General features: G+C 40.9%; 1 protein-coding gene across 1 annotated transcript in view; it reads left to right on the plus strand.

The window, feature by feature from the left end:
• LOC137188350 (cadherin-2-like) overlaps positions 1-12654 on the plus strand; it is a 102254-nt gene that overhangs the window by 53893 nt on the left and 35707 nt on the right. Inside the window, exons 4-7 of the mRNA XM_067597980.1 lie at positions 4650-4823; positions 7444-7599; positions 10793-10937; positions 11080-11252. Coding sequence (XP_067454081.1) covers positions 4650-4823; positions 7444-7599; positions 10793-10937; positions 11080-11252 — 648 coding nt within the window. The remainder of the gene's footprint in view (positions 1-4649; positions 4824-7443; positions 7600-10792; positions 10938-11079; positions 11253-12654) is intronic.

Here is a 12654-nt window from a genome sequence, read left to right on the forward strand (position 1 = left end):
ACTGTTATCTCCCCCGAAGGCCTCAGTAATGTTGGATGAACTATGTACAGATATAAAATCACAGCTTTTCTAGCCCAGCAGGCGTCTGAGGTTGGCCAAGTGCTGATTGCGGAGACAAAGCGAGTCAAACGGGCCATCTGTTAGTTTGTTTCATGTACAACAGTGATAATAAGGCCCTCTGCATGTATTTAGACAAGACACTGGCCTTGATTGGCTGTTCTTCTAAACACAGGCCAGAAATAGCTGGCTGCCATATGCTTTAGCTGCTATCAGCATCGCTCGCTGCAGTCGGTGAGGAGGCGAATCACAGAGAGTGAAAGAAGCTGTCAACAATCCTTCATAAGGAAAACTGGTGAGGGGCAGCCATGGCGGTTAACAGCCAGTCATTTGCCAGGGGAGCAGTGTCAGCACTGTGTCCTTCAACTGAGAGCCAGGACCAGGGTTATTATCAAATGAAACTGAAGACTGAGACAAACAGGCATCACATTTACAGCCCACTAAGCTCCAAATGTCAGTAAAATCATTCTTTGGTTGACAGAAATGGCCACATTGTAAGAACACCTTAGTTATATGAAGTGTTGAGTCTTTCCCATATTATAGAATACGGCAAAGACTAAAAATATTGTCTACCGTAGACCTGCCGGGCACACAGTACGTCTGGTCCCAATGGATAACCTGCTCCACAGCTTCTCTCTAACCTGCTGGCTAAGGCTTTGGACAGGGTTTTGTAATCTGTACAGAGGAGAGACACAGGGCACCAGTTCTTGATATCCTGCAGGTTAAAACAGCCCTACGGCAGGACAGTGGCAGTGAACCTGAGACCAGACTTTCATAAAAAAACATCTAAAAGGTAATTTGCTAAAATATCCCTGAAGGCTTTGTAAAACTCAACAGTCAGGCCCTCAATGCCCTTTAGTGTCCAGCAGGTCAGTTAAAGCCAATTTTTAGATTTGAGGATTTGAATGCGTCCTTGATATCCTGTGGATTCACTCATTGTCTCTAGTCCTACGATATCAGTCTCCAAATCTTTTATAGATCTGGTGATGTCTCATGTAACATTGAGTGTGTGTTTAATTTCAGTCTTTCCATGGTCCCACCACTGTCTAAGACAGGTAACATTACTCTACCTCTGTCTAAAAGCAGTCCAGAAATAACCAAGAGCATTCCTAAACTTTTTACTAAGCGTTAACACTGAATTAAAATGCCAGTATGCACTTTTAGGTAAAACGTTAGGAGTAAAAACATTACATAAAAGCAGGGAAATGATCTGTAAAGCCAACTGGCATGATTTTACACCTTTTAAATATATTTAAATGATGTTTTAAAAACAATAAAACCGGTCAGGTCAGGCTAAGGAGATCTTATCCTCCCTTAGGTAGGACCATTTGTACTGTCTGGATTCCGCATGCATCCTTCTCCACACATCCACCAGGCCATGAGAGTAGACCACTTGCCTCAGAGCATTCTGGGAAGCCGGATGAGGCTCTGCATGGTTATGGTCTAAAAATTCATTTTCATTACAGTTAAAATCCCAACCCAAAAATAAAAAATCCTCTGAGCCACAGCCATTCAATTTGTCACTAACCTAATAACAGCTTCTTCTCTGCGCTGTTGGTTGGAGCGTAGATGTTGATAAAAACAACGATCAAAATGAGCTTTGGTTAAAAGAAACCTCCGCTCTACTATATTACTGAAGAAGCTGGAGTGAAAGTTCTGGAAAAGAGGAAAGCCAGTCCTCCACTGAGTGTTGTCTTATGGTATAAAATCACTTCCCCTTCCCTTTCTCTAGTCCAGTCTGCCTTATTGCGTACATCATTTTGCATTTCTTGTGTTTAATTGCTGCTGTTTCATATATTTTGGCCCTTTTCTGGTTCAATTTACATTCAGACTTCACACTCTAAAAATATCCATTCAATGACAAAATAACCAGTAAGGTAAAGTGCAAAGTGAAGTCTTTCTCATCATCACTGATCAGCTGAGTACAAGTTTCTTCAGTCTAAAGACTTCCTGATCAGTGAGGTCATGTGGAATCATGAGGAAAATATTTGTTTTTTGTTTCTAGGAGAAAAGATTTTAACATTTTGGACGTATAAGACGTTCCGTCCTGGTTACCACTCAGTTTAACAAAGGACACATCACTGCTGTCAGACACACACTCCTCCTCACTATCACTGCTGTCTGACTGCACCTGCAGTCTGTTTGTCTGCACCCACTCTGCTTGCTTTTGCCTCACAACAAACATTTACAACTTTACTCCTACGATTACACAGACATGGAATAGGTTTCCATGCTGCCTCCTCTTCTACCATCTCAGCATCCTCGACCTGTTCGCACCATACTTTCACCTGTCCTTCCTGCCTGTCCTACCTAGGCCTACCTGTGTCTCACACACACCATTTCCATCTGTGCCACAGCAGAAATGCTCTGCAGAACCGGGCCGCAGTACTGGACCACTCGCCACCACCGGTCACTCCACCCGAGCCAGGCGGAGCCGGCTCCCCTTGCTCACCGCAACCCAAACATTACATAACAGACGAGGTAGCAAAGATAATGTTGTCAACCTTCAAATGGAAGTGAGATTTAGCTCCTCATCCCGATCGTTTAAGATATGTAAAATTGTCTCTTGGCAGACACTCCATGTTTCAATATAGGAGATTTACAGCCAGAAAGAATCTTTTTAATAAGAGAAACATCTTCCCTGTGTTGGGAGAGCTCTCTGCTGAGGAACTCACAATTACAATTCGAGGGACGTTTGACATAGTGATCTTGGTCGTGGGCTGCGTCAGTGGCAGCACCAACACAAACATACCACCCTCACCCTCTCTGCCTGGTCCAGGAAAAGGATTTCATGCTGAGTTTGACCACCTCCCTAACAGTCAACCCAACTTCCTCCATGCTCCATGGAAAGCAGTCTGTTCCCCCCTCGAATAACGTTCCGCTCCTGTAGCACCATCTCCACAGTTAGGGTTAGGACTTCTTAGGTTATGGTTATGGTTATGATTAGGCGTAGCAGAGATAAGTGGTTGGGGTTAAGGTAAGCCTGGGGTCAGGTGAAGTACCTCAGAAGACGACTGGTTATGGATAAGGTTGGGTGCAGGTTAAGGTTAGGGGACACACATATCAAACCAGCCAACCAGCGGACCAGCCAAGACACTGGCACAAGCACAACCTCCCCAACCCAACTAAACACAACAAAATACACCAACAATCAACTAAATAAACTAATCACCACACAAAAACTATATGAAATTAAAGCACATGACTGAAAAAGACAGAAAAGATGGAAAACTCACTCCGTAGACCGACTCACTCCATGCTCACGCATGCGCTCAAAGAGACAGAGAGAGAGAGAGAGAACAGCAGTGGTCGAGCAAGATAGAGAGCGAATAAAGAGAGCGAGCAGCGCAGACGAAAAACAAAGCCGTGACTCAGATAAATAAAACATTATATTCTTATTGTTTCCATGGTGGTTACGTTCTAAAGCACAAATAAACACACCCACACCCCCACACAACACTGAAACTAAATATCTCAGTTACACAGCAGAGAAATAGAAGAAAGAATCAACTCATCAGTGGAAGATCAGTGGGATATTCAGGCACAAGTATACATTTCCCTCAGCGTTCCTGGCTCACAGGTCAATGAAGATAAAGAAGAAGAAAAATCAAAGAAAGAAAGAGATATTAGGGAGAGGAATTAAAAATGACGAGAAGAGTAACAGTAAGGAATAGAAACAATAACAACAGCAACACTAAACAGATATGCAGTGAATGATCTGGGTCATATCACTTTGACTGCCCTACATTCATTTTGAACCGAGCTAACATACATTCATGTGAGACAAAGCCTGTTCAAGTCATCCTTTCTTTAGTTGTGTGCAGTTATATTTTTCCAGTGGTGTCAGATCATTTTATCTGTTAATAAAACTACAGAAAAAAAATCAATTCTTTCACTCTTTGACATTAGATCATTTCTTTGCTCTGCTGATTGGATTGATCATGTTTTTTTGTTTAATTTGTTTTGTTTTTAGTTTTTTTGTTTGATGTAGTTGGTAACAGGATTACCTCGCATATAATGACCCTGATCTCTCAATTATTCTTGTTTTGTACATGCTTTTTACAAAGTGTTCTACAGATTATTTATTCTTTACATAAAGGGTGGATGGTACCAGATTTTGTTTATTTCATAAATAGCATTTAATTGAATGAACGACTTATAAAACTGTTGAAAATATCCATCCCTACCTCCGAGGTCATTGCTGAATTTTCCTTGAGCTGCAGGTGAATTCTATGAGAGTGAATGAGCAGCTCTCTTCTTTTTTTCTTTCTGTGAATCCTGCAGTGTACTGTACTGCTCAGTGGCAGTCATGCAGATCTGTGGTTGCATAGGACACACATATACGCACACACACACACACTCACACACACAGTGACAGGTGGTGGTCATTTATCAGACGGACTATAATGAGATCATTAATCCAAGCCACTGGAATGAGGTCAGAAATACCCCAAGTCATCAAGCCGTCCCAGTACGATGTCTCCGCAACTCAGCCGTGCTGTGTGTATGTACGTGTGTGTGTGTGTGTGTGTGTGTGTGTTAGTGTGTGTGTGTGTATCCCAATATACAACGGTTGTTTACTGTCTCTGCAGGTAAAGCCCAGTGATGCAACACTGACTCAGCGGGTACCAGAGATCTTGTTTCCATGGCACAGCGTGGTTGTCAAGGGTGATGGCACTCTAAGGCGGGTGAAGAGGGACTGGGTCATTCCGCCTATCAACGTCCCCGAGAACTCACGCGGACAGTTCCCCGAGGACCTAGTCAGAGTAAGACACACATACATACACACACATACACACACATAGCCTTTCTTACTGTAGCTGTGAGGACCCTTCACTGACTAACCCTAAAGCAAGGAAATAAGTACATTTCATTTTAAGGGAAATAAATTGAGTTTAACAGGAAAGCCAAGAACATTAAAGGCACATATAAACCGAACTGTAATTAAAACAATTAAATGCAATTTAAAAATACAACCACAACAAAATGAAACAAATCAAATGCACAGGAAAAACGGAATGTTTTTTAGTCTTCTTTTAAATGCTAACAGTGAAGCAGATTTAATTCAATCTGACAGAGTATTCCAGCAGCTGGGAGCATAAAAACTAAAAGCAGCTTCACCAACTTTGCATTTAACCCTTGCAACAGCCAAAGGGCATGTACCAGATGACCTTAGAGGTCTGATTTCTGACACGCATGTCAGAGATGTTCTGCGAAGCAAGGCTGTGCAGAGCTTTGGAGGCAAGATGTGAAATTGTATTATTAATTCTACAAAACTGATGTAGAGATCTGAGAACTTATGTGATGAAATTTTCTCTTTCTTGGTAAAATTCTGGAAGCAGCATTCTAAATAAATTGTAGTTGGCACAGTTTCTTAGGTGCACCACTGAGAAGGGCATTGCAGTAGGCAAGCTGAATATAGATAAATGCAAGTTTTTTTTTGTGCATCCACTATTGACAAGTCTCACCTTAGATACATGTAAAGGCAGTTTATAGTCACTGACACAGCCTGAAAAGTAAGATCACCATCAGCAATTACACAGATTTCTGACTGGTACTTATAAAGGACATGGAGGCCAAACATGAACATATCTCTTGCCAGTAAGGCTTGGCACCAACAACAAGAATTTCTGTGTAATTGTTAAGTTGCAGGACATTGCGGGACATCCATTTATTTGTCTTGAATGCACTCAATTAACGACTTAACATGAGTCATGTAGGGTATCTGCAGGTCTTGAAAGGTCTAGAAAAACACTGAATTCAGTTCCCTCAAAAAAATGCCTTAGAAGGTATTAAAAAGTCTTACATTTCATTTACAAAGGTGCTGAATATTTCCTGCTGTAGACAGCAACATTAATTATAACTTTTTTTGTATGTGTTTTTGCGGGCTGTTGGGAGACATTCTACTTCTATAAACTATAAGTGAGACTGATGCAACAGTGAACTGTGCTGCAGGAAGCTGCTTGATAGTTTTTTGTGGAGTTTCAGTAGCTACAGTAGCTAGGAAGTGTTGATTTTTGCAAAAACTAGTATTAATTTTTTTTTAATTGGTTAATCCATCCATCATCCAGGTCAGATGAATTATATCACTAAAAATTATCGTTGTACAGTATATTCCTTGGAAATACTGACAAATATGTGATATAAATATCAACAAATATGCACAATAATTGTAGGCCTTATTGTCCGCCATTCTTTGACCGGTGTGACAGTGAAAAAGCTATTAAATTGCATTCTATATGGTACTATAAAGTCTTTGAAAGTCTTTTAAATTTAATTTGGTGAACACCGAAGAAACTCTGTCATGGAACAGTAACATGTTCAACCAACACAAGACAAAAAATCAACTAAACAGCAGTAGACCAAGAATAGACCCCTGGGGGACCCCGTCTATAATGTCTAACTTTCCAGACATAGAGAACAGGTGCAGAAATATATTACCAGGTAGGATGTAAACGCAACACTGACACAGACAGGCCCATCTACCCACCTCTCAAATCTCTTACAGAAGAAGCTCTGGCAGTACCTGTTAAGCCACACACCATCTCCTGTGGATGTGTGCGCATGGTTTGCAACAATTAGTGTGTGCATACTCACGCAAGTTACAGTACTTCTATTAGCATGAACACAGGTATGAGCAGTACTTCCACATATACCCTTCCCCTCCCAATTCCATACAAAAGCCCGCTGATAACTTTGGTTACTGTTTTCTCTTTAAGAGGATAAGTCAATTATATAGTTGCAGTTAAAACTTAAATGACGATTCTAGTTAAAAGGTGCTGGATTGGATTTTACACTTTTCTCCATTTTCTTTCTTTTTTTTTCCTGTTGTGCAAACATGTCTATGTGTTTGTCAAGACCTGTCCTCACAGTGCTGCCTCTCTTTTCTTCTGTATTAATCTTATGGACAGCATGCAGGATGTTAACGGTGCACCAGGCATCACAGTTTATTTTGACTTCAGCTCAAATCAGGTTTTCTGTAGTTACGTAGCAGCAGCCTCAAGCATTTGCTGAGTGTTGCCTGTGCAAGCCTAAAGTCATACTGACATATGAGACACATCCAGGTCAAACTCAGAAAGTTTAGCTTCACTTGTATTTTATCATATTCTTACCTTTAAATAGGCAGCTGTGCTGACTGGGAGGAGATATTTCCCAAAATACACAGACAGAAGTAGATGCAACAGATGACACAAAAAAGTGAAAAAAAATGCTGTTTATCTTGCGCAGGTACTTTCACATAGAACATGCTTTTTATTCAATTACTCCACATTAAACCACATTAGTTGATGTTTCAGCTCGGTCTTCTACTTTGCCTGTGTATAGTAAATTAACTGTAAATACTTCCCTGCCACGCCCTTTCTCTCTCCTCCCCTCTCTGTGCATCAGATCCGCTCAGACCGGGATAAGAACCGGATGCTGCGTTACAGTGTGACGGGCCCCGGGGCCGATCAGCCTCCAACGGGCATCTTCATCATCAACCCCATCTCGGGCCAGCTGTCCGTCACCAAGCCTCTGGACAGAGAGCACATCTCCAACTTCCATGTAAGACTGTGATAGCTAGGTGGCAAAGCTAACACTGCTCACTGTATGTTTGGATTTATACTGTTTGTTCTTACTGCTGAATCATCTTACCTCTACTGCACCTTAAACACAGAGTACTATGTTGCCAAGCACCTCACAGTGTTTTGGTGAAGACGATGGGAAAATAAACAAGTCCAAATTGTGAAAAAGAAGTAGAAAATCTGGAAAACATTATAGAAATAACAATTGAGCCCTCAAATTGGGTCTAAAAATGAGCAAAGCTGAAGTAAGTGTGCTCACAGTTTATTTTCAGAAACTAAGATATCCTTGTTAGAGAACCACAGGGACCTTGGAGTGTTGTAAAGACACAAAACAGCTCAACATTTTGGGAAATTACACTTTCTTTCCATGGATCGATACCACACTCACATCTGTTTGTTAAACACAAAGCTGGAGCCAGGAGGCGATTAGCCTAGCTTAGCATAAAGAAGCAGGGGAACACAGCAAGCCCGGCTCTGTCCAAACAGCTGAAGCTCACTAATTAACAAACAACATCCTGTTTATTTATTCCATATTCATTCGTAGGTTTCTCTCTTTGTTCTTTTTACATAACCAAAGAGAAATACAAAACATTCACATAGCAGGCATTTATTCTTTAGCTGGTGCAGACCGTTGCTTTTGGGGGTTTAAATGCTAAATTTAGTAACAAATAAGTTAAATAAGTGAATTCCATCGCCAGAAGGCCAGAATGGAGCTTGGCTGTTGTCTATAGTGTGCACTCTGCAAGCAGGTCAGACAAGATCCTTTGGAGGTAAAAGAAACAATGATCAAGAGTGAACTGTGTTTTTGCAGTTTAACATTAGAGTGGTGAGTCTTCTCTACTAAAATAATCCAGCTGATTGCATCACTTTCATTAGCCAGATTCTCATGAATTAATCTCAATAGTTCTGCATCAGGATCAACAGTATTTGGAGCAAGTCATGAAAAATGTGGCCTTCAAAAGTAAGTAGTTCTGTACTATGTGTCTCATCTCTGTTTAATTTAAGTTTGTGAACATTAATTAGCCTTAAAGTCAAAACTTTAGTAATTCTCCCTTTTGATTCAACAGAATTTGATCTTAATTGAATGTAACTTTGGTGACTCACAAATGTTGACAGCCAAACCAACATGTTTGATAAGGAAACAGAAACAAGATTCAGATGATATAAAAATTCAACTGAAACACAACCAAAACACTCATATTTACAGTTCAGATGATTTACCTCTGGGCTTCCTGTTTCACTTGATGGGTGAATCTTCTTCCAGTCTGCCTCACCCCTTCGCTCACATGTCAGCCCCCCTACCCCCTCTGTTTTTATTTTCATCTTTGCTGTCACTCTCTCCTGGAGATATTCTCTCTCATGCACAGAGATGAAGAAGAAATTAAAAAAAAAAAAAGACTCTTGGTGTTTGCTCACTATATCTAATACAGTCACATACACCTCAGAGAGCCGAGTCTAACCTTTTGATCTGAAGGAATGCACACACACAACTCACACAGGGGAGTGGAAATCTGGAGTCGCAGCAGGGTGATTTGCATTTAAGCCGTCTGATGAATATTCATGTGATTGGATGTAGTTGTCAGAGCTAGGAGCTGGGATTGGCCGACATGTTTATGCATGAGGGAGGCTTTGGCTCTTTGAGAGCCTCATACAGATGCTACATACACTGTAAAGGAATGACTTATCGAGGGTCCGAGGCCAATCAATAGCTATATTCAGCATCTTTGACCATGTTATGCTAAATAAATAAATCTTGTTATTCTGCCATCTTAATTGGGAGCATCAAAGACTGAATGACTGAATTATGTTAACTGAAGTTACATAAAAACTGGAAATCTTTTGTTCTTAGATAGATTTTCACTGCTCTATGGAGATTGCTTTTTTGCATTTTTCAGTAGTTTTCATTAATTTGATATTTCATATTATACATTGTATGCACATCAGCTGATTTTAAAGACCAATCTTGATTATAATGTATTCTATTGTGTAGATGACTGTCAGACCTGCAGGGGTCATGCTCTGCTGCACACAACCTTTTTTGTTTGATGTACCCCCACAGCCCAATTAGTTGGGGTCAAGTACTCCTTTACTGTATCTCTTCAATAGATGGAAGTGCCTGCATGGAACCCGTACAAGACAAGACGATTCTGGAATTATCGATATTTAGGCTCGGTCTCTCTCTTTTATTCAGTAGGTTTGGTCAAGTTTGGAGTTGTATTACTAACATTTATGTAGCAGAAGCTGGATGTTTCAATGATTTCTCCATTACTTTATACTTATCAAAGGTTAAATATCAGCTGCACACCATTTTTTAATCCTATTTGTGTTGATTCTTCCCCTAAACACAAATATGTGGATATACTTTATATCTATTTTTTAGCAAATCACTTTTTTTTTCTCTTATTAGCTGAGGCACACCACAATATGTCCAAGTTTTCCTCTTGGGCACCAGCATGGACCCCTTGCTGGGAATCACTGCGCTACTACACAATACTTCCTGATGAACATTGGAAGCAAACACGTATAATAAGTTGACAGAGAAGCAGAAGCACTTAATAATGAGTCATATACTTCGAAGAAGGCACCTTATTTTAGAAACACCAGCTTCTTAAGTATTTAAATGTGTTTGCCACCTAATATTGATTATAATACTTTAGAAACATTAATGGCGTGGCTCTAGGGATGGCAATACTGGTTGGTTGGTCTTTTGTATTACTATGGAATGAATTACAGACATTCATGCTCCCTGTTGTATGAATCCTAATGACTTTGGTGATTGCTAACTATTGGATGGATTGCAATGAATTATGTCAACATTCCCATTCTTCTAGTGCTGCCAACAGATCAAACAACTCTATGAGCAAATACCCACAAAAACAAATCACATTCCTATCAGCCTCAGCTGTACTTTCTGTTTAGTGCTGATTAGCAAATGTTAGAAAGCTAACAACTAGGATGGTATAGTAAACAGTATGCCTGCTAAACATCAGCATGTTAGCATTGCCATTGTGAGCATGTTAGCATGTTGGTGTTAGCAAGAACTGCTGTGCCTGAGCGCAGCTTCACAGAGCCGCTAGCATGGATGGAGATTTCATACTTTTGCCATTTGAATTAAAAGTGGCCCTAACCCTACTGCTTGACCTGATAGGGAGTGTATTTGTGTGTGTGTACAGTTGCGGGCCCATGCTGTGGACCTGAATGGGAATCAGGTGGAGAACCCCATTGACATTGTCATCAACGTCATTGACCAAAACGACAACAGACCAGAGTTCACGCACACCACCTTCAATGGCTCTGTACCAGAGGGATCCAAGCCTGGTACCAACACACACACACACACACACACACACACACACACACACACACACACACACACACACACACACACACACACACACCTTGTCGATTTAGTCTTTGCTTCACTGACATGTCTGTACTGACTTGTGTTGTTTCCCTGCAGGATCCTTTGTGATGACAGTGACAGCAGTGGACAAGGATGATCCAAAAACAGCTAATGGGATGCTGCGATACAAGATCCTATCCCAGAATCCCCAGAGCCCTTCCTCCAACATGTTCACAATTAACAACAAGACTGGTGACATCATCACTGTGGCAGCAGGCCTCGATCGGGAGGTGTGTGTATGTGTGTGTATGTGTTTGGCTGGACATTTTGTAAAGCTCATCCCCAAATCCATATGGAGCAGCTGCTTCTCAGCCTGTGAATATCTTTCAAGCCTGCAGTGTTTCCTACAGTGTTAAGACAGATTGTGTCTCATTTTAGTATATTCTGACATCAGTAGATCCTACCAAACGTCCTTACTCTGTTCTGAGGGCACACTATTTGTACTCGGGCTGCTCGATATTGGAAGAAACTGGCATATCCTTTTTTTCTGTGATATATATTGCGTTGGGAGTAGGTGAGGACTAGACAGCCAGACATTTCTCTATTCTCTGTTTAGGAGCGGCTGATATTGTCACTAAAATGAGAATAGCTGGTCCACCTTAAAGGTCGGTCCACCTTAAGTGAGCTTGGTCAGTTTCCAATGGGCACCAGTGTAGCTCATTTATGCTCCGTCACAAGAGGCTAACTTTGCTTGTCACCTTCGGGGCTTCACTTTAATCAGCAGATGGCAAGCAAGACATGGGATCTTGGCTCGGGTCTTACATAGTTGTAGCATTTATTCACTGACAAATAAACTAGACTGTACATACACTGCACTGCTACGTTCACAGCTATGCAGCTAACATTAGGGCATGGACCAGCCCTGTGACAGTAACTGTTTAACTTTTAACCAGCAACGGGACAAGATGCCACTGATAACAGGAATAAACACGCTCAAAAGCTGCCTCTCAAACTGAACGCCTGCCTCTGGCGTCCAGACGACATTATCTGTGACAGCAGCTGCGTCATGTGCATGTTTACAGGCAGGTGATACACAGACTCTGCATGCACAACAATCAGTGTGCTCTGGTGAAGGGGTGCACTTGATCAGTTTATCAAACAACCAAAACAGGCAGTGATCATTATCAGATAAATTGAAGAAGTGCACCCCTTCACCAGAGCACATCAGAAGTTGTAGCATGACGAATTTGAGTTAATTTTCCTTACTTGACATTGTGCGTCCTTGTTGATTTTTTTTTTCCATTGAAACAATATAATTATCCTTTTTGAGGTCTTGAAAAGGTAACTAAATTTGTGAAGGGAGTGTGCAGAACCTGTTAAATCTAGCAGTCATTAGTGCTCTGAACACACAGCAGAACTGATTGACTCACCAGCTATAATGGTGTTCTGACAAAAAAGGCATTTTACAATTGTCAAATGGCTTTAATTACATTTATATCTAACTATGATCTTTGATATTAATATTTTAATTCAGGCTTGTTTAAAATATATTTTATATCAATCTATAAAAAATCACTTCATTAGCTCCTGTGAAAGTTGTGTGAACGTGAAAAATGGATGGTGGGATGCTTGATCTTTACTTCCTCTCTTCATCTGTCTTACTTGGCCCCGCTCTCTGGAGGAGAAGAAGAA

Source organism: Thunnus thynnus, chromosome 8 (genome assembly GCF_963924715.1).
Source record: "Thunnus thynnus chromosome 8, fThuThy2.1, whole genome shotgun sequence".
Taxonomy (NCBI): domain Eukaryota; kingdom Metazoa; phylum Chordata; class Actinopteri; order Scombriformes; family Scombridae; genus Thunnus; species Thunnus thynnus.